Source organism: Centrocercus urophasianus, unplaced genomic scaffold, assembly GCF_019232065.1.
Source record: "Centrocercus urophasianus isolate 14NV4802_14NV808 unplaced genomic scaffold, USGS_Curo_1.0 seq_17, whole genome shotgun sequence".
Taxonomy (NCBI): domain Eukaryota; kingdom Metazoa; phylum Chordata; class Aves; order Galliformes; family Phasianidae; genus Centrocercus; species Centrocercus urophasianus.
This window is the reverse complement of record NW_024884722.1, coordinates 31125353-31148270: the sequence shown is the minus strand read 5'-3', so window position 1 is coordinate 31148270 and position 22918 is coordinate 31125353. Positions and strand designations below refer to the sequence as shown.

At 37.5% G+C, this 22918-nt stretch overlaps 1 protein-coding gene across 1 annotated transcript in view; it reads left to right on the top strand.

The window, feature by feature from the left end:
* SH2D4B (SH2 domain containing 4B) overlaps nucleotides 1-22918 on the top strand; it is a 67486-nt gene that overhangs the window by 16009 nt on the left and 28559 nt on the right. Inside the window, exons 3-6 of the mRNA XM_042818678.1 lie at nucleotides 1580-1727; nucleotides 10890-11034; nucleotides 18403-18613; nucleotides 21828-21955. Coding sequence (XP_042674612.1) covers nucleotides 1580-1727; nucleotides 10890-11034; nucleotides 18403-18613; nucleotides 21828-21955 — 632 coding nt within the window. The remainder of the gene's footprint in view (nucleotides 1-1579; nucleotides 1728-10889; nucleotides 11035-18402; nucleotides 18614-21827; nucleotides 21956-22918) is intronic.

The window sequence follows — 22918 nt, the reverse complement described above, 5'->3', positions numbered from 1 at the left end:
AGAAGGATGTGCTACTTTTCAGTGAGACCTGGTCAGACTGGAGAGGAGGATGGAGAGGAACCTTCAACAAGGGCAATTGTATAGTACTAAAATGAAAGAGGAATAACCATGCACATTGGTATGGGATAGAAGCTAACCTGCTGGAGAGGAGCTCTGCAGAGAAGTACCTGGGTGTCCTGGTGGACAACAGGTTGGCCATGAGATAGCAGCATAGATAGCCCTTGTCGCTGAGAAGGCCAACAGTAGCCTGAAGTACATAAAAAGAGTGCGACCAGCAGGTTGAGGGGATTTATTCTCCCACCCTAATCTGCGCTGTTGAGGCCACACTTGGAGTACTGTGTCCAGTTCTGTGCTCCCCGGTTGAAGAAAGACAGGGGACTACCGGAGGCAATCCAGTGGAGGGCCCCAGAATGACTGGGGAACTGGAGCATCTCCCCAGCAATGAAGGGCTGAGTGACCTGGGGCTGTTCAGTCTGGAGAAGATAAGACTGAGGGTGGGTCTTACCAATGCTTATAAATATTTAAAGTGTAGTAGTCAAGTGGATGGGGCAGGTTCTTTACACTGGTGCCCAGTGACAGAACAAGGGACAGTGGATGCAGGCTGGAACACAGAAAGTTTTACCTGAACACAGGGAAGCACTTCTTTACTGTGACAGAACACTGGAAACAAAGTTTGCCCTGGCTCAGTTTTCACTGCAGCCCCTGCCTGTCCCGTGATTCTGTGTTTTGAGATGGTGAAATCAGAAAATATTTGTTGCATCTATGCCCACAACAGAGATTTTGTATGTGTAATGCTTTTTTTTATTATTATTATTTTCCAATTGGCTTAATGTGCATGCTGCTTGTGTTAGTTCTTAACCCAGCAGTTCAGAAGCTGATTACTACAAGTGCTGGTGTTTCCAGTAGGGCTGATTCCAGCTTTCGTAAAGATTGAAAAGTCTTTTGATGCTTGATGTTGTGATGTTGTTGGGACGTAGGCCACCTGCTTCCTGCACTTAGTTTTGCAGTTCAGTGCACAGAAGTAACACATTAAATATTGGATTATTCTGTATTATTGCTTTTCATATCAGATTCTTCTTGCTTATAATGATTGCAGATTTAAGCAGGGATTAAAACTTCACTGTGTGCTCTGTGCTCTTTTTAGGCTGTCACAATTAATAAATGCTCTACTGTTAAAGTTTTGCAGACATTTTCGCTGGTTTCACTATTTGAGAGAAAATAAATTCCCATGGTTTGCTAGATGGATAGGAAAAATCTGTTTTCAGCCAAGGAAAATAGGACATGACTGGAAAATAATAATAAAAAAAAAAATTGATCTCATTTAGAAGATGTTATATTAATGGGACATTTACTGGAAATTGAAAAAGTTTCTTGTCCAGATGGTTATCTGAAATCCATTCCTCAGAGGTTTCTTGTTAAGTGTGTTTTCTTTTGTATTTCCATGACGTTTAATTCTAATTATTTGTTGCAAACAAGGATCTACTACTGACTAGAATTTGATCTTCAATTTAAAAAAACCCTCAAGAACCATGCCTTGAATTATCTTCAATCATTTTTATTTTCAAATTCTTTTCTGAAGGAGACAAAAAGAAGCTGAAATTACAAAGAAATTCCGGGATGCTATGGCTCAAGAAAAAGCCAGAATAGTAGCAGAAAAGTGGAAAATAGAAATGGAAGATCGAAAAGCAGCAAAATTGGAGGAGGAAAAGATTCAGGAGGATCTGAAGGTTTGCACAATTGTATTTAGGCTTTAAGTGTTCTTACAGAGATTCAAAATTCTTCTCAGCTTTGGTGCATGTTTATTAATAAGTTTTAAGAACCAAAGTTGTGTTTTTTCATCCTGGAATATGCAAATAGCTACATGGTGCTCACCGGCACAGCTGGGTGAGTGATGGGGGAAAAAATTACATATCTCATTCGAAAGTGTCAGGACAATCATATGGGTTATTCAGCTCACACACTGATGGAATTGTTTAGTCAGCTCTACTGAGTGAATCATACTGGGGGAAAAATGTTCAATTGTGGAACGTATCTTTTTAAGCTAGTCTTTTTGAACATATTTGATGCATTTTGTGTGCATTGCTCATACATTTGACTTAAAAATTCTCTCTCCACATTCATTAAGGTAATGAACAGTGGATCTTTCTCCTACTCAACGTATGGGAAAAAGCTTTGTTTCATGAGGTTCATTTACCTGATTTTTATTGACACCATTGTGAATTATCCATAAACTCGGTTACAGTGTTTTAATGTTGGTTTGAAATACTTTTTTAAGATTCTCTTGTCAAAGATAATTTGAAGACAAGACAGGAAATGCAGATCTCTGTTTCTTTCAATTTATTTTGTAATGATAAAAACAGGAAAATACAATTGTCTCAGTATGCAGAGAAATTATCATGACTTCTGAGCCTGAGATGTGTGCTGTGGGACTGCACAAGATTGATGCAGCTGGGTTTCCATGGAGAAAACCTGTAGCAAAGCATGACTCCTAGGAGATCTACATGCAGCCATTTCCATCTACACCCTGCTCACTTTACCCAGTTGACAGTTGACTACTTGTCATTTTTCTCTTCTTGGGATGGTGATTAAATGCATGGAAACTGTGGATGGAATCCTCACCTTGTCCCTCTGTAACAGGACAAATTTTGAAAATCTCAGTGTTTATTTATATGGTTTGATTCCCAACTACAGTCAGCAAGTTACTTGTCTATCTATAAACAGTGGGGTTGGGATTTGAGGATGGCTATATAGCAAAAAGCCTCTGCAGCACAAAGTTGCTGATTTACCTTTGCACAATTAATTTGAACTCATAGGGGAGAACAAGGCTTTTGAAAATTGATGTCAATGAGTAATGAAACTATACCTTTCAAGTAGCTTTATTAATGTGTGAATAATGAGCAGAGCAACTAATTAAATTGCTTTCCTTCCTCTACTTTCCAGAAAGCAAAGCGCTATTGATCTAAGACTGCTGCAGGCCTGTTCACTTGTGGCTCTGTGTTTGTTTCACAATGCATTTGATGGTCTAAATGTCCACAAGCTCACTGTTCTTTTGTTTCAAAGAGATTTTTTCAAAAATCTGAATGAGCAATTTATGAAAATTCAGTGGCCACCAGTCGCATTTTTTTTCTTTTAAGGAAAACTAGCCTTCCACAATTTGAAAAGAGTGGCACCAAATTCTGCTCATTGTACTTAGCTTGATGAGAAGGTCATGGGTCATGTCCTAGCAGCAGCAGCTTCTCTGTCCACCAATTTATTTAATCTCTCTTGGTTCCTTGTTGGGAAAAAGATGAATTAATCAGTTTCATTATGTATGACTGCAATCATTGAAATCAGAAAAAAATGCACCTTTCATGAATGATTCAGAGAGTGGAATCAAATGCAGATCAGCTAGCCCACTTTAGCAGGTTTAAGATATTTAATGTGTTGGTACTCATCCTTCTGTGATAACAACCAGTATGTAGTTAAAGAAGTCCCCAAACTAGGGTATGAAAACATCAGTGTCTATTAAGGCTTTGTCCTCTTGAAGAATTTTGACTTGAGAGATTGGAGCTCTGTCTGTTCTGATATGCTGATATGTTTAATTTCTGACCACGCTGTATCACAAACTCTCCTTTTTAAAACACTTTTATATTCTTGACTTATCATGGGACTTTAAGGCTGCCTGCGCTAGATAAATGATATCTCACATATCAAACTGATGATTCCTGTCTTATTTTTTAACACTATTGAAAAAATATTGCATTCCTTGGTGTTTCTTAAACAGAAATGCCTTTAATTTATGATGCTAGAATATAAATGTTCAATGCTCTATTTTTGCAGTTCAAGAACTGCTATTCTTTTATGCATCTATTGCAAAGGACAAATAAGAGAGCCAATTACTATCATTAATCTTTTTCCAAATTCACAAAGGCTATGAGATCATAGACATCATTTCCTGCTTTTATCTGTCATTAAGAGTCTTGAACAATGTACAGAGCTAAGATAAATTAAAGATGTGATCTTCAGTGAGCCAGAAGAGGGTAATATCCTTTAGCTACGTTTAGGAATGAGAGATACTGTCTCAGTTCTTTGTGGTCTCTGTAAAGCAAGAAAATATTAATAGTAAAGTGCTATCTGTATGACAACAACAGATACCTGTCAAATGTAATTATATAAGCAGAACTGACAATAAAGCTAGATTGTCTCTTGCAAAAATCCATAGGTATTAATCAAAAATTATGTATTGGGTTTAATTGACACTGTGTGTCTTCATGTATAAAAAGATATTTAGTGGGACTTATAATGACATTGGCACTTTGGGAGAAATAATGCTTATTTTTATCATAGGCAATAAGAGAGGAATAGCATTACAATTTCCTGCCATTATTTTGATTTTTATTGTTATTCAAGTGTTTATGACTAATTCCCATTGGGACTGTGTTGAGTGAAGGGGGAGTTTCTGTGTCCTGGCTGTTTTCATTGCCATGAAAGAAGGCAGGTTTATAAACAACCTTCTGAGAAGAAAAAGAGTAACTAGTGCTCTAGTTCAGGAAAGTAATAAGGACGACTTGTGCTTAGTAGACAGAGTACACTTCTGTCCCGCTGGCTTGGATGGGCTTTCAACACGTGCTTTGTGAGTGCTTTCCTGTGCTAGGAATGCTGTGGACCTGTTTTTTTTCCAGTGGTTGCTGCCAGATATACAGATTAGGAATGCAGTAAAATGTCACAGTTACCACTTAGAGTACTTTTGCACTTCTTACAATCTAGCAATGAGCATTCTGTCCTACTTTAAAAAAAAAAAAAAAAAAAAAAAAAAAAAAGTTGTTTCCAAGTGAATATCAGGTAATTAAGTGGGCCTGTTGTTATGTTTAAGTGCAAATAAGCTGTAATTTCAGCTATGTGCTCTATGCCAAGAAAACACTGAACTCTTTCCCAAGGATAGTGTATTCAGAATACAAGAATAAGACAACAGCTTCTTGACCAGATTGTGCATCTAACTCATTCTGAAAATCCTTTCAGTACATTCAATACCAACTACAATATTTTGGTAATGCTTCATTTCTGTACTTTTTTGACACCACAGTTAAGATTTTATTTTTTATTTTTCTATGCAGATGTTTCTTTAGTGATACTGTAATGAGGCTGGTTTTCGTCTTCAGCTGGGAAACAGATCTTCAAAGTTTTCCTATCCTATGTGCAATGAATTGTGACATGAACTTTAAAGAAAAACCCTTTCCCTACTAATGTGGGTACTGATTATGCTGCTGAAGCTGATGTCCTTATTCTAGACGCAGCATAAATATGACCTTTCCCATGGGTAAATGAGAACATATGAACCACTGATGGGGATAGTTGATATACCAGGGATTTGAATTGTGAAAAAGAAACAAGCCATTAGGAGATTGTGCTCAAGAATGGTCTGCTCCAGCTCATGTAATAAATCTCAGATCCTTCCTAATTGGAATGAGTCCTCACCTTTGTTTTGTACTTCATCTAAAACATGGTCTTTGCAAAGCAGATGTGATGTTGGCACGTGCCTGTATGAGATGTATGTGAATAGCATGTCCTGGGGCTCATCTGTTAGTGAAATGTGAATTTTACAGAAAGCGTAACTGCACTGATGGTATTTGTCTTCATGCAAATGCGTGCATGGACTAGTGAAATGATGCAAACCTGTTCCTCTTGAGACACTGATAGTAGAGAAAATATGTTTCTGCAAATGTTTTTCTTTCTGAGGCAAGTGGGAGGATTTTCTCAGAAAAACGTTGGGAAGTGGTTGGATGTATTTCTGCTGATGCATGCACACAGCTCTTCTGGAAACTGCCAGGTGGATTTGTGGAGAATGCTGGTCTCTGAAGTCAGTCCTGGTGTAACAGTGCTGCTGACAGCACACTGTGCTGGAGCCGAGGACCCTGTTTTTTTCAGAATCTCTTACTGAGGGCTGGGAGACCTAAGGCCTCAGATGTGAAGATGAGCTGTGCTCGCAGTACTCTGGCAGGTGGCCTGGACATCTGCCCTAGCACAAGGCTTTGACTGCAGGGAGTCCAAGTAAATGCATAGCAGCTGTGCTGCAGCAGGCTGCCTTCGGCTCTCAAGGCTGCCAGGAATGTTTCCTGACAGCCTTATGTGTGGAGGGAATCCAAGTACCCTTCGTCTCAGAGAGGGCTGCTGTAACAAACCCTCTGTGTGGGTTTTGCCCCAAGCAGAACGGCAGTCGTTCAGCTGCCCTGCATCCTTCCTCCGGAGAGAAGCCCCAAGAGCCTCAGCAGCCAGAAACTCCATTTTCCATTGGAAAACAATGAGGTGATGTTTGTCTTGTCTCAGGGCATTTTAAAAATCATTCTGCAGCAGAAACTGAATACTGACCTAATCTTCTCTCATTCGTGTTGGACTGAAATACCTCAAGCTAACCCTGGCTAGGATTAAATATTATTTAGAGCTGTCTGAGGTAGCACTATCAAACACTGTGTGATGCACATTTACAGTAACAAGTTTGTGGTAAATGCTCAAATGCCAGGGGCTAGATAAGATCATTTAGCATGTTCACATTCTTCAGTGGAGTTTAAGCTGTAGAGGATTACTCCTGCCTATTGAATTGCCAGCATGATTTGTTGCAGCAGGTTGGTATTTGTTGGCAACTTGCAACCATGCACAGAATTGTCACCTTCCTAATTATTCTGGAAGACATGAAAGAATCACTGCACACAGTGCAGTCTCTCCCAGCTGTGAGGCAGGAGGTGATGGTTGGAGATTATTACAGCTCTTTTCTTTCAGCTCTATGTGAAGGATTGGGTTCGCAGGGAGAAGAAGATAAACGTGCTGTTCTTTTTCCATTGGTGTAAGTGTGAAAAGTCCAATTGTTCATTTTCAATAAAAATTCACACTTTTTATTCATACTTATCCAAATGCTTATTCATCTGTCCTGTGTTGTGCTATGAATTGTCATTTCTCCTCACAGGCAGTTGTTCCCAAATATACTTACACATTAGTGCATTCAGGCACTAATTTGAGTAAATGCTATTTAAAATCAAACTTGCTCAAAAATATAAAATGGTGCAAAACAAGTTTTGTCAATTCAGAGTCAAGTGCTAGTGTTGAATGTTTTTGTTATTATTTCTTCTTTGACCTAAAGATCCTTATTCCCACTAAAGAAAAAAAGCTACGCTTTTCTTAATAGCCACTGCTGCTTTCCATAGAGAACTGAATTGGGTTCTTTTTTTGTTAGGGATTTTCATCTTTATACTACAAATTCTTGAACAACAGCTGTATTGAAACCAAACTTCTGACAAATCCCTTGTGTGATTCAGGGAAATTGCTGAGGTGGATTCTTGTGGGGTTTGTTCTGGTAGTTTTTGTTTCATTTGTTGGTTGGTTTTGTATTTAAGATGTTGAATAGAAACATTTTGATAATTGAGGATTACCTCTATGATGATCTGCCTTCCTGAAAGGATAGCCTCCATGTGGTGGAATTTTTTTCGAAGCAGTGCAATTGGGTGGATAACATTCACCTCGTAAGAATAAAGCACAGCTCATGGGATGCTTTTTCCAAGAAGGAATTAAAAATGTTTGCTAGCGACTGAAATAAGAAAAGTCTTGTTCTGCAGGAGATGTAAAAGGGATTTTTTTTCTTCTGAAGAAGCTTCTGGGCTTTGAAATCAGTGCTTCATAAAAGCATTGACATTTCAGAAATAATGAAGTGTCCACTCAACTAATCTTCTTAAGACTCGGGAGATAACAGTGCGAGGACAATGTTAGAAATAATCAGAGAGTCTGGCATTAATATATGAAAAACTGAGTGAAGAACAAAACCGGGCTTTTCTTTCTCAGAAACAGTAAGATCAGCCTAATTTATTGTTCATCATGTATGCTATAAAACCCCTATTCACTACCAATAAGTTTTTCAGGTCTTTTGATTTAGTTTAGTAGAATCAAAGGGACCTCCTCTGCTTACTAGCGGTGCTCAGCTGAGCTAAATGGAGAAATGTTGTTTTCATTTACTTGAGGAAATGGAAAAATTGCGGAATTCTAGCAAGGGCATAGATTTGCATTTGTTCCATTTTCCCATTTAAAATGTTGATTGTTGCTGCTAAATTGCTTACTACTTCTCAGTCTTTTTTAATTGTCAATGGACAAAAGCATTACAGAGCTGTGTCAGCTGTCTGACTGTTCAAAAATCAAAGCACCCTGGTGAAACTCAAGGCATCTGTCCTTGTTTATGCACTGTTATTTCCACATTCATACAACTACAAGATGTTATTTTTCTTAAACATGGCATTGTGTCATTCCTAACTGGAACAACCAAACAGTATTGATTCTTTTTGGGTCTTCATTAAGCTTCTATGAGTCACAAATGGTGAATAACAATATTATTTGCTTTGAAAAGCTGTCTTCAGAAAAGAAGTTGAATCATGCTCCTTTAATTCCGGTTTTCAGTTAACAAAAAATTACGTATGCAGTGCTGGAGAGAATTAAAAAAGCAAACACGCAAACAAACAACAACCCTTGCCATGGTGGATAAAATTTTTCTTGATTCTCAGATGAGTATTCCAGATGTATTTCATCACTGGAAAAACACAGATGATGGTTACTCTTAAATGTGTTAAAAAGCAATGTTGTTTGGTAACATCTTCCAACAGGAAGAACCAAAATGTGGAAAATTAGATGACTTTTTGCAGGAATAACAGCTTGGTTATGCTTTTCCTGATGCAGCCTGTGAGTTTAGAGTGTATTCAAAGTCAGGTGTTTCATCCATCTCACCACTCAAATTTGTAATTCTTATTGAGATAGACCACATATTGTGTTGGTCGTGCTGTGAATCCTGCTGTGCTGAAAATTATGAAGATACCTGTTTTCAGACTGTAAAGTATGGCCTTCAAAAAAGTTCACAGTGCACAAACAGGGTGTGAAGGAAGCAAAATATATCTGATTCCCCTTTGAAAGAAGGAGCAGTCTCATCTGAACTTAATTTCAGACTGTGTCTTAAAGAAGAAAAAGAAATAACTCATGCAAAGCCCCATAGTTAAGACCTGCTTGCTGAAATATATGAGCTCTGAAAATTGATCAGTCATGTTGTTGCATTTGAGAAAGTTGTTTTCTGGTTTAATCCTATTTTTTTCTTTCTCTGTGCTGATCTACTGCCTGTCTCATTGTAATTAAACATTAAAATCCCACCCAAAAGAAGTTAGTAAACTTCTGGCCTTTCACAAACCAAAAAAATCCCACACACAACTGTTTAAGGAAGACAGAAGTATCTCTCCCAAGTCCCTAATGTAAAAGCAGTTTCACCACAGTTTATTCAGCTGGATCAGTTGCTTCATGCTAGACATTTGATAACAATTTACAATAACTGACAATCTACCTGGGCTTCATTTCTAGTTTGGGTTGAGTTTAGCTGAGTTTTTAATTGGGGGTGGATGAATACTCAGAGACTACTAATGAAACTATTCTGCATAAGTTTCTTATTGTTGTGGTTATAATGGTTTTTCCATTATTCATTCAAGACCTCTGTTCTTAATGAGGTAATTATTTACACAGCACAAACTTCTTAGTTTGTAGTAGCAGTCTTCTTAGTTCAACAAAATAAATTCACTTCTCTTCCTAAGGTAATAGTGAAAAATACAGAAAAACAGATGTGGATCCCTATTCCTGCACTAATTAGGTACCTTGGTTATTGATAGTATGTAGAAGGGCATCCATAACATTACTCTATGAGGTTTCCATCTCTTTGATAGTCTTCTTGCACAGGATATTTTTGTGTGTTTAAGTTACATCTTGCAAAGTGTTTAGCATATGCTGGAGGATCTGACTTTCCTCCTGGAACATAATGGTCTTGATATTTGAAGAACATTGTTCTCTGTATTGGTTATGAAGACACATGGTGACAGTTGCTCAAGTAAGAACGCTAGTAAATCTGATTCAGAGTAGTACAGATCTTAGAAAAGATGTTATAGCAGAAATGGTAAGTCAGGGGTTGAACCAGTGACTGAGCACCTAGTGGGAAGGCAGGCCAAGCCAGGGAAGCTCAAGTGCATGCCATACAGTTGAGATTGGAAGGGCTGGAGCCAGGATCCACCCCTTCTTAGCTCTCACTGAAGTGTTAGCAGTAGATGTGAGGCTACCTCTCTGGAGATCCCTGCCTAGCTGAGATCTTCCAAAGCTCTTTTCCTTCATTTCTGTTTCTGTGGTTCCTGCATTTGTATTTGTTCTTATTTGCTGTAGCTGAAGACTCTGCCACCTTGCTATTATCATCCCATTATATCATTACAGATGTATATAAAGCTAGAGTGGGAGCGATGCCTCCAGTATAAGTCCATGTATACTGAAAACAAGAGTGCTACTTCTGAATTATAGAATAGCGCAAGTTCAGGTGCCATGTGATGAGGTGTTTTCCTTATATATTTTAGATCTTTGGTCCTTTGAAGTTCCTTATTGCTGTGTTTTCTATTGTATTATATGGGATAAAACTCTTAAGTTAAAAGAAAACTTTTTTCAAGATACCATAGTTACTTTGGTCAGAAACAACTGAAGCAGTATCTGTACAATCAATGAGTATACAGATTATATAGTATGTCCAGGAGTTTGGCTAATGTAGCTATTATATTAGAGTAGGAAAGAAGAACAATCACCCTATCTTGGGCTTCTGTGGTAAACTCCAGTGGAGCAAATCTCCAGAAGAGATCCATCCCCACTGGCGGTCAGCTCTTAAATGGGTCTACGAGAGGTGGAGTCAGGATCCACCCCTTCCTGCAGCACAGGTGAATTGCCTTCACCTGTGCTCCCGTGGCTGACTTACTGCTCACCTCAGGTGATCAATCAGAGGTTCAGGCTGTGATTTAGCAGCCCCGTAAAAGTGTCCTAACTTGGCATATTCTTCTGCTTCAGTCGTTTCTGTTTTGCTTCGTTTTGCCTAGAAAAGAGAAGAAGAGGAAAGACAAAAGGGTGAAGAACAAATAAGGCAGCAGGAAGAAATCCGAGCAAAAGAGCTGTATTTGAGTCTCAAGCAAGCTCAGCAGCACAGTCAGCACAGCGATGATGACCAGGAGTGGGAAGAACAGTGTGAGTAAAACCATCTTCCCAAGATTTATGTGTTTCTGGAAGACTCCTATGTGCTTCTAGAATGAAAAGAAGTGTTGCAAAAAAATCTCTTGTGCCTAGAGCAATGCAAAATGCTGTATTATTTTTCAGGAAATCACAAACTTATTTTAGAAGTGAATGCTTCCATGAGTTTACCGAATATGTTTCTGAATAACAGTCTATGTCAATGACTTAAAAAAATGTATCAACTGGAATGGATGGACACACTTATTCAGATGCCTTGTTCTCTGCTATCTCTGAAGAGGTAGAATCTGTCTTTATCTGTGTTTTAATTCCCTCTATATGTTAATGGGATTGAGATATGATTTCAGCTCTTCAGTTTGAGGGATTACAGTAAATAATACTTACATTGTTTCCCCGAAAAAAAAGCTCATGGAGATGCTCTCCCTGTATGAAGACAATTTCTTTTTAGCCACTCTGAAATCATTTACTGTCATATTTGTGGTTAATTCATAAATACAATTTTCTTTTTTTTTTTTTTAAAGACAGTAAAGAACAGGGCAAGCGTGTGACTCAATGTATAGACATATATTGTAGATATAACCTTAATAGGTTGTTGTGAACAAAATGTAGGTCTACTTGATCTAGAGTCTACTGTAAAACTAACTGTAGAAGTGGGAAATATGCATTTTCTTGGAGGAAGAATATTATTATTTCTTGCAGCAATACTTGTTTGATTACTTTTCAGAAAATGTGATGTTTGTAATGTTACAGCTCACATGGGTGTATTCTATTAATTATGTGCAGTGCAAAGTTTAATCCACTAATACTGAGAATAGAGCTTTATGGAAATGACAAATAGCATGTGCATTATGTGAAATACCTCATGAAGTAGGAGAAAATATTGCTTTACTGTTTCAGAATATGCTAAGAGGTTTTTTTTGTAGCGTTGGTAATCACTTCAGCAGTTCCTGAAGACTAGTTACTGAAGTCCTATTACTTGAGATTGATGTGACAGAGAATTGTGCTAACAAAGTGAATTAAGATTATATAAGATACACTGGTGCCATTTTCCAAGGTGGTAGCAGGCTAGGCTTATTTTTGATCAATAAAACCTCTGCATGTTACACTGTCAATAAAGAAAAGGTAATGATTCCTAAATCACCTAAATCTAGGTGTATGTGTTTATTCTGAAAGGAAAACTGTAGCTTTCTGTGTTTGGACTAAATTAGGTCAGAAATGGTCTTTAGTTTTGTCGAAAATTAGATGTTGTCAATTACTACCAGCTACCAACATAGCATAGAGGATGGGATTATGTACTTCCATGGTAGATAAGGAAAGAAAATACTCCTGTAACCATGTTACAAAGAAAAGTGCAGCATATTTTTATACTGAGAGTGGCAACAAAAAATATTCTAAAAATTACTAATAAAAGATATAATTTTTTTATTACTGCAATTATTTTACTTTGATGCATTGAAGAGAGAAGTGAAGGTTTTGAAATCGTTTCAGTTTTCTCAAGGAATCCTAGTTGTACAGGGACAGATATCAGAAATGCAACAAAGGAATTATGAGAAGAGGCAGAGGGAAAAGAAACAAGCTGTGAGAGACTTGGACCATTTCTTTAATAGCATTCGGTGTCAGTCCAAAGAAGATTTCAAGTACATCATATGTTGACTGACATAATGGTTATTTTTTCTTATGTAACCTTTGGTTGGAGTGTTTTATGTGTTTATGTGAACTCTAAATTACTGGTCCATCCCTTGTCACCCTCACTCTATATACTTTGCTACCTGTATGGATGTATCTTTGTGCTCAGAAGAGTGACTGACTGCAGCTCAGATAATTTGAGATACCAAGTGTTATCACCAGTAACAGTGCTGCTGTGGCAAAACAAAAGGTCAGCAAGGTCTGGTTGGCTGCACCATAGTTAATGTTTGAAGCCTGCTCTAAATTCTGTGCTCTCAGAGTTTATGCTGTTATCAGGAATTGATTTAGCATTAAACTAACTGCAGGGTAATGACTGGAGTGTATCATATCTTTGTTTATCCTCTTATGCTTATCTCATTGTCTCAATTTATCCCAGTTGATTTGAGGGCTTAGAACTGTGTTCCATTAGCAAATAGCTGTGACAGTTTAAGATATGAAGAGGTAGTGTTTAGTGCCTTGGTTGAAACCAGTTCCTGGGCTGGTTTAAACTCTGCCATCCGACCGCAGTTTCCTGAGGAATGTTCATATCTTTCATTCCCTTAACTTTGCCAAAACATAAGAACCTTCAGCAAACAGACAGCAACAAATATTTGGAAGAGGAAACGTGTTAAACTGCTAGGGAATGAGCTAGTGTTCAGGTTCACCAGACTTCTCAGCTTTAAGTTCAAATGACATCGTTTTTCCCCCTTTTCATGGCAATCCTTTCATTGTATCTTCATGTATTTCTTCAGCACACTGAGAGGAGATTTAGTCAAGGTGGGCAAAGTTGTCCATTTGTCATCTTTCCTAAGCAAGAAATAAATGCATGAATGTGTGAGAAAGGACTAAGCAGACATAATATTAACATGTTTTGTCTCCTGCCCACCTGCAATGGAGACCTTATTGCCCAGTAGGAGCAAGGTTAAGCTCCTTTGTGTCTTGTGTCCTTGTAGTTAGTCCTTCATATTCAACAGTACTGGGGTCAGTACCGAAGAGGAACAGAAGTGCCTAGTGCAGCTATTGTGGAGAGCAAATGTAGCAATGATATTGATGACAGTAGTAATTTATTTAGCAGATGAAATTTAGAATGTGATGAGAATTCATCTCTCCTCGTCGCATTATCCCCTCGGTTTACTGCCAACGTGATAAGCAAAGTGCTGCTAATATTAGTTTCTGTTGTTCTGTTCAGTTTGCTTCTGTGGTTTGCTTGAATGTGCCAAATAACAAAAAAAAAAATCCCATAGAACTGCTTTGTTAATTGAAATAGCTAATTTCAGTGCTTTTTAATATAATAAATGACAAATGTGGAAAAGCCTGAAAAAGCTCCACTTTATGTGCATAATTGCTACTAAATCATTTTTTCCTTCGTATGTGTTGGGGTACTATAGAGGGCAGTTGCAAGTTAATATGTGGAGTATTTAGGTTGGCAGATGGGAAGATGAATAGTATAAAGGAATTATTCAGATAGTCCACTTTCCCAAGCTCTTATTCTCAGAAGTGAGAACTGAAGCTAAGCTTGGATGGAAGAGAATGTATTCTGATTGGTTTTGAATTTTTCTACAGGCTGGTCTATTTTGTATGTTTCTAGAGTTTTCAGGAAACGATACTCTATGCTATGCTCTCTTAGTGTGACTCTGTTGTGTGAGACCAGAAATGAGGGTTTTACATAGCATAATATGAAAACTTGTAGCTTAAACATTCCTCTGCTTGAATAGTGCAAAAGGCATTCCGTCAGTACATTGCCAACTTCCTGCAAACTGCACCAAGGAAAGAAATGCCTGGATACTGTCTGACCAACCGTACCCCTCTCCAGACAGTTAATAAGCCTGAAAAGATGCAAATAGATTTGACTGACTTGCTCTGTTCATATTTTTACATCTTTTCTGAAGCACCCACCTTTGGTCTCTGTTGGAAATGGGATATCAGGCTGATCTGGTAGAACCTCTTCTATAATTTTGTGTTTTACCACAAGGTATGCCTATGAACTTGTTGAGGTTCAAAGGATTTTATGTTCTTCTGGTACTTCCACAGAAATTCAAGTGGAGGAATTTACTGGCAGGAACATTTGATAAAACGCTGATTTTAAAGGCAAACAGCTCCCATTTCAGCTATGCATTAAATAAGCAAATGCTCAACCTTAAGTATGTGCTCATAGAACTTCAATAGATCTCAGAGCACATTGCTGAATAGGGATGGAATTATTGACATACTTTCAGATCAAAAGATTGCTGAAGTCAAGCCCTGTTGCAGAATATTTGTGGGAAGTTATTTCCCAATTGTGGAAGAGAAAACGCCATGTGATTTTTGGGTTTGCACTCAGAAAATCTGCGAGTTGAATTTTATTTATCAAGCACTCATTTTGAATTACTCATGAACAAGCTTTCAAGAATAATTAACAAGGGTAAAACTTAAGAAAAATCTCTTAAAAACAAACAAACAAACAAACACGTCTGTTGCTTTTTTTTTATTTCCACATATCTCCATTTATAACTCACAGCTCTTCAAAATCATAACATGTATTGTAGAAAATGGAGAGTTCCTAATCTTACAATTGACGTGCTTCACTGACCACGCATAGCACAAATTAATCCTAATCTGAGTTAAAAGATTTGTTAATACAACTTTTCCAGGGCTAGATAAGCTTATATAATATAAATAAGGATTCCCCAGCCCGAACTCAAAATATGAAAGATGATGCTGCATTTTGACTCAGAAGATTGTTTAGACTGGCAGAGAGAAATTATAGATTCTCAAAAAGCGTCCAAGATGGAGCAAACTCAAGTTAGGACCACATAGAAACAGGTCTGCATTTCTACACAAGGTACAGTGTAGAGCACAAGGTACATCAGGGGAAAAGTATGCTTAATTTCACCCGAGCTGGAGGAGGATGTAACTGTTCTTGTTCTTTGTTCTTAACCAACATCTGAAGAAGAAACCTGATGGTGGAGGTGGACGTATGGGCTTGGCTGAATGGTAAATTTTGTGCGTAAACTTGAAAAATCAATCAAAATCCTCCTTTTCCAGTATTGAAATTATTCTGAAGTTATTCTGGGATATAAATTTGTAGTAATTCTTGATGCTAGATAGATACCTACAGTGATGATTCAGATATTTTTGAGGACAGGAGATATTTAAATATCTAGTCTTTTTACAGAAAATACCGATTATTAAATGTTGTGCTTTGCATAGGGGTCATGCCAAATGTACACTTACTGTAAAAGCGTCTTCTGTCAGCAAGTCAATAATTTAAATAATCAATTAAGAGACCTTGTACACCCCCATGTTCAGTGATGCAGTTCTTGAGACACTTTATCTGGAGAATTTTAATGAAAATTCTTCATCATGGGAAAGAGATGATTGTATATATGTGTGTTTATGTATATATATACTTTTACATATATATATATACACACAGATATGTAGACTTGCATATGAATAACTATACGTAGATATCTGACTACAGTTTTCTCTATTCCTACACATTTATAAATGTATATGCATATGTATATGCGTTTACATACATGAACACAAGCATGTGTATCCATATGTATAGGGATGGGCAAGGCTGCACGTCAGATATCCATTCTGAAATTTTTTGGAATGTTAATGATTGCCAGTTGAAAAATATGTTCTTTCTTCCCATTATTTTGCCATAAGAAACATTTGTATTTGATACTGCTTGGGAAAACATAGTTCAGGTCTCAGGCATCTGATGATATAGATTTATTAGCTAGCAAAAAGACAGTAGGAATGTCTGTTGAAAAATCTATTGCTGAGGAAACTTGAGCATGAATACACCTTGTTGTTTTTCCTTTGCCAGTCAGTCTGTACATCAGTAGAAAGGAATTCTGAAAAGCTCCATGCAATCTGCCCTCAATCTGTTTGTAAGGAACAATGACTGGTTTCTAAATGTCCTACCCAGATGCACTGTACTCATCTTCCTTGCTCTCTCTCATATTGCTGCTAACACAAAGTCCACATTTAAAGCAATCGCTGCTCGCTGGCTTTGCAAAGGATAAATCATAGAAATTTTGTATCTAGTACACTTGACGTACTGAAGTAGCATATTTAGATAAGATTATCTACCCTTAAAAAGAAGGACCTGTAAGATAAATAGTGGAACACAGTACTCAATTTTTTGTACTGTATGGCTGTTACTGCATTTAGCTAAAATGACAATGTGTGTATTTAAGTGAAAATACATTGAATTTGTGCGCACAGGAAGTAATGATGACTCATTTATTATTCTGTCTTGATTAGTTTTAAGTCGTATATATCTTTCTACCTATAATAATACTTCATAACTAAACTTAGAGGTCTTCTCTCATTCCTTCATTTGCCTAGAGTGTCTTATTTTGTTTTCTGTTAAGCACTTTTATTTTTTTATTCCATTAAACCTTTTCATAATTCAGATAAATCTATTATAGCCCGTGCTTGCTGTAAATCAGGAGCATAAACCAGAGGCATGCAGCCTAATGAAATGCAGCTGTCTGGTATTATATCATGCATTCCAAGTCACAGGTACAATCACAGCAGAGTAGGAAATAGCATGTGCACTTCATGAATTGGGTATGATCTGACCCAGGATAGTCATGGCAGGATTGATAATTGCTGCTGGAGGCAATAGCGTGCTGCTTTAATATTTGCTTCACTGAATGTTAAAGGTTTGTTTTGCACTGGAATAATTTTCCTGCCTGAAGTTATTTATGTCTGAAAAAATCATCAAAATGGAGCTTGAAGCACCGGGAAAGAGCAGATAGATGACAAATATTTGCATATTCTTAGTGCATTTAAGTCACACCAGTTTGACAAGGAGATTGTTTATACACTGTTTTTAAAGTAAAGAAGCTTTAGTGAAAGATGTGTGATCTGCGATGGCCAGAGCTGCAGGTCCATCATTTCAGGCTATGGAAATTAGTTTGCTTTACTTAGGTATTCCTGGTCAGTGCCACTGATACATGTGTATTAGAATGATAAAATATCCTGAGATGGGATATTCCCATAAGGATCATCGTGTCAATCGAATGTGCCAGACCAGACTCTGGGTCTTTATATATAATTTCAGAGACTGAAATAGGAAACGATAACACCATCTGTAGCATCAGAATACCCTTTACACTGACTATTCATTTTCTCTGCTGTTCCTGAAACAATTTTTTGACTGGAGTTTTTAAGATGGAGATGTTTATGATTTTAAATATCGTAATGATGATAGCATCCACTTTTAGAAAGAGAGCCACGTTAACAAATACAGCAATCTAAATACCAACACAATTGTATGTTTTGGGAAAACCTCCTGCAGTTCTAGTTATGTGCATAGCTGCTCAAGCAATAATTAATATTCTCTCTTGAAATGTATAACTTGATCAACCACTAGTGGAAAAGATGTCCTGCAGCAGAATTTCTCTTATTACATCCAGTGCAAGCATCAGATGTAATCACAGTCTGTGGAGGCTCAGTTTTTGCCTGTAGTGATCAAGCCATTGATAGCACAAATTTGGCACACTTCCTCTGCTGTTGGGCCTGTATTTGAAGCATCAGGGAGGTTATCTGCTTAGTTTTCTCACTGATAGCTCATTGTAATTGGTGTGTTCTTAAAATCAGGTAACGTGAGTAATAATGACATAAATAAGGGCAAATGTTAGTATTTCATGTATTTCAAAAGCTTCTCCTCCTGACCCCTCTCCTTTGTTGACTCAGTGCGCCGCTCCAAAGCTGCGGATGAGGAAAGGAGCCACAAAGCACGCAGAGCACGGGACGAGTACCGGCGGCAATCCTTGCGGGCCATCCAGAAGGGCAGAGTGGCTGATCTGAGTAATTTGTTCCAGGGAACCAGACTGAATAACGATCAGGAGGCAAAACTGAACAGCAACAGTGCGAGTCCTTTGCTGTCTCGTGTTGTGACATCCAGGTTAGTTTGTGCAAGCGTAACTTGAAAATGCATATTCTGTTGAACTGTTCCCTTTCCAATTACTACCTGTCTCAACAAGTTCAGTGTTTTTTTTTATGTTCTCACTGTCTTGTTCTTTCACTACGACCAGAGCAAGAGTGTTTTTAGGGTGGAAACAACTGAATACTTAATGCCAACTAAATTATTTTTCAGGCAGATTTGTGAGAGCCCATACTGAGAGATGGGCCCATCAGAAATCATGATCAGGTTAGTATGCAAGGCTCTGATGTAGAGAAAATCAAATGGACAAATTCTTAGGTGAGTCTTAACCCTCAAGCCTGAAACTCTCTACTTCTCAATGGATCATAGAATCACAGAATGGCTTGGGTTGAAATAATGATCATCTAGTTTCAACACCCCTGCTATGTGCAGGGTTGCCAACCACCAGACCAGGCTGCCCAGATCTTTGAAAACACGTTATGGATAGTTGTCATACTCCTAAATTTCAAAGAGTTTTCTCTTGGCAAACTCAAATGTTTTTGGTGTTTTCTGTTTATTAATCTTTCATCCAACCATTCAGGGAGTACTGTGTAAAGAATTCAGCATATAAGTGCTAGAATGTTTATTAGTCACTGTTTTCCTGAATACATCTTCTGTCATTAATTTGGCTTCCTGCAATGATAATGACAATGTGAATTCTGTCAGAACAGTAGCATTAAATGCTGAAAGTGACAGTAGATCAAACTTTGCTTTACCAATTTCTGTTGCACCAGTGAGGAGTCCCCTCTTGTGTGGAAATCTGTTCTGCTCTGACAAATAAGTTCTTTTCTGTGTTATGTTGAATCAGAAGACCTCTGACAGTAATAGCAAAAGCAGCTTGAGATGGAATCAAAATATCATTGGCTGAGAGATAGCAGAATATTTAAAATTGCCATCAAATCAACTTGTCAGAGGTGTTATATTTTTCTGAGCTACTTAAATAAAAGTCTTCTTTGAACTGGAGTACTATAAACACTAATGAAAATGATGTATTTTAAAACAGATGATCTGTAACTTGTAAGAAGTTCTGTTCTTCTGAAGCGAGGATACTGTCATTAAAATTTGCCCAGGGAGGTTGTGGATGCCTTGTCCTTAGATGCGTTCAAGGCCAGGCTGGATGTGGCTCTGGGTAGCCTGGTCTGGTGGTTGGTGACCCTGCACACAGCAGGGGGGTTGAAATTAGATGATCCCCAAGGTCCTTTTCAACCTAGGCCATTCTGTGAATTTGGTAGTACCAGACATGAATGTTTTGAAAAAGGGGTTGAAAAAATACTGAGGTATGTTCTGATGGTTATACAGCTAATGTTCAATACTGCTTATCTATTATAAGCTATGCTTTAAACATGTATTGTGATTCAGCATATATGTAAATGTATATAGGTCAACTTCCTACACTTAATACAAGTACGGTGAAGAAAGAATGTAGGTATCTAAAATTTTCCTTCTCTTGTGAGGTGGGAATTCAAGGGGGAGATGTACAGTATGTGGTTATTTATAGCTGGTCTGAGGCAGACCTTCAGCCTTAGGGAATGCAGGTTTAGTGTCATATCTCTGGTTTTTTCTATGTGACGCACAACCCCTGTAGTTTTACCTTCTCCTGTCTGTTTATTCAGCTTTTTCCTTTTGTTCCTTTTGCATACTGTGCTTACATTTTACTTGTACTTTTGTGGAGGTATTTTTCTCTTCTGTCATGTATGAACATGTTTGACAACACTAATGCTATAGAAAATGATAGTGATTTTGAGATTTGTCTTTGGGCAAAAATAAATAAATTTCACAAGCCTTTCGCGGTTAAATAGTAGAAGTAGAGCAAAATAAGTTAAAAAATGGAAATGGGTTGAAGGGCTTTGGAACTCAAATGGCTTCCTGTTTCTTTATCGAGGAAAGCTATTAAAAAAAACAGAAATAAGAAACATACATAGGATTTTTGTTTATTTCATTAAGTGCATATCTGCGTCTGAATCTTCACTTTCTCCACTCACTCGTATGTTTACATCTTAAAATTTGGTTATGAATATTGGTCAGATCTACCCACGTGTTGGTGAAATTTAGCAGTTACTGTTACTTTGGGCTTCATCACTCAATATTAACAAACTCAATCACTATTTTTATTAACTTTCATATCATCAAACAGACATCATCTATCTTTTTTCTCTTATTCATTTCTAAAGATAAATTTACTGACATGAGTTACTGAACATCACATGTCAGTTTCATGTTTGGTGCCTTCTGAGTTGACGTTTTATTACTAGTTCTTCCATTACGTTGTCTGGAAATACCTGATGTTAAATAGCAGCTTCGTGGCAGGTGGGCTCAGAAAGCAAGAAATAGGTAGCTGGCCACTGTACTGCTCCCTGTGAAGAGTATGTCTGTCTTGCCAAATGAAAGTGACGTTATACTACAAGTGGACATACCTGCACCAGCTTGAAGATTTGATAACTTTCGTTAACAATTTGAGCACACAGAATTCCACGGGATTTCAAACAGAAATCCATAGTAAAACCTCCCTTCTATTTGTGTTACCAGGGTAAATGAGACTGTGTGCTTGACTGGAACACAATCACGCTTCGTTTTGATACTATAGAGCTACCTTCAGTCCTTATGTAGGATTGCTGGATGTGTTTCCCATATATTTGACCTGACTTGCCTTTTACTAGCTAATATAATCTAAAATACTTATAACGTTGTAAGGGAAGCTGGCAAATCGAGAGTGCCAAGGCAACATAAGGGCTTAAACCAAACATTTCCTCTCTCATGCTCGGTGATTTAGGTAAAGGAAATATTATAGGTGATTCTGGATTAGAATTTCTTGCCAGGGCAAAGGAGTATATTCTAAGCAGGAAAAAAAACTACTTGTGAAAGTTAGGTGGAATACAAAGGCTGCCTGAAATGCCCCTTGCATCTTTCGTGATAAATTGTTTTTTCAGTTGTAGTTCTTTGCTTAAGAAATTACTTAGAATTCTGTTAAATTCTGAAAATGTTTTTGTTTTAAATAAGAACCCAAAAGAATTTGAACAAATAAAAAAGAACATAAAAATTGTTCAGTGATCTATGCTGAACAGCAATTACACTGAATGTGCTGTACTTTTAGGTGTGTGTTGTAAAATACATACAAAAGAGATTTTGAATTGTACTGACCCTTGCTTTCTTACACTGCTGATTCCCTATGTGACCACCTTCTTGCCTTTTGACATAGTAAAATCTGGGAACGTCCTTCTAGACCCTTTTCAAGAGAAGTCATCATTCGCTGGTTCAAAGAAGAGCAGGTCCCTCGACGTGCTGGGTTTGAGAGGAACACCAACAGGATTGCTCAGTGGTTTCATGGTAATATCCTGATCTTTACTTTCCCATCTTGTAGAGCTGTAAGCGTACCTTCAGGAAGTAAATCTTACCGACCTTTCCTTTCAGAAAGGAATGTTTACTGACAATGTGGCACCTGGTGCATGTTTCGTATTTTTTTTGCATCATTCCTTTTTCTTAGCATGTGCTTTTCCTATTTTCTTTTTCTGATTAAGTAGATTTGTGACTCAAATCACTGATGTTTTTCATGAGTATTTTGATTAAAAAAAATAATAAAAAATGCTTTCTGTAATATGGCAAGCCAAGCAGGAAGAACACTAAGATGGGATGAGGGGGATTTAAAATGAAGTGGCAAATACTATAGTGGTATGTTATGTGAATGTCTCACATTAAATCTTTTCTTTCCCTGATTGGCAAACAAGATTTGAACTTATGTGTCTAACACCTGTTGCGCTTTGCATACCATGGTATCTTTTATTTTCTCTTTGTTTTGCAAAGAAGAAATATTAAGATGTCTTAATTTTTTTCTGAATGTCCTGGAGAATACAGGAGAATGTGTCTGTCTTGCATAAGGATATGGCAATACAAATGAAAGTCATTCTGCAAAGCCAGAATTATGGCTAACTACTTGAGCCAAATAAACAATAATGTAATAATCATTTGGATAGGTGGGTGTTTCTATGGAAAGGACTACCACCTAGTATTTAATATGGTTAATATTGTGATTAACAATGGCTTTTCAAAACCTCTATAAAAACATCATTGAAGAACTTCTGTATTTTCTTCTATCCCAGTTTTGGACCGTAAAATGGGAGGATACTGTTCTGCTCACATTAAGATCTTTTTGAATGCAGTGCATTAAGATATCTATTACAGCATTATTAAAGAAGTGCATTAGTTAGGTACAGAATTACATGGTTTTGCTGAGGTCAGCAGGCCCTTGCTTATCAGATTCGACTGGCAAGTCCTTCAGCTTTTTTTTTTTTT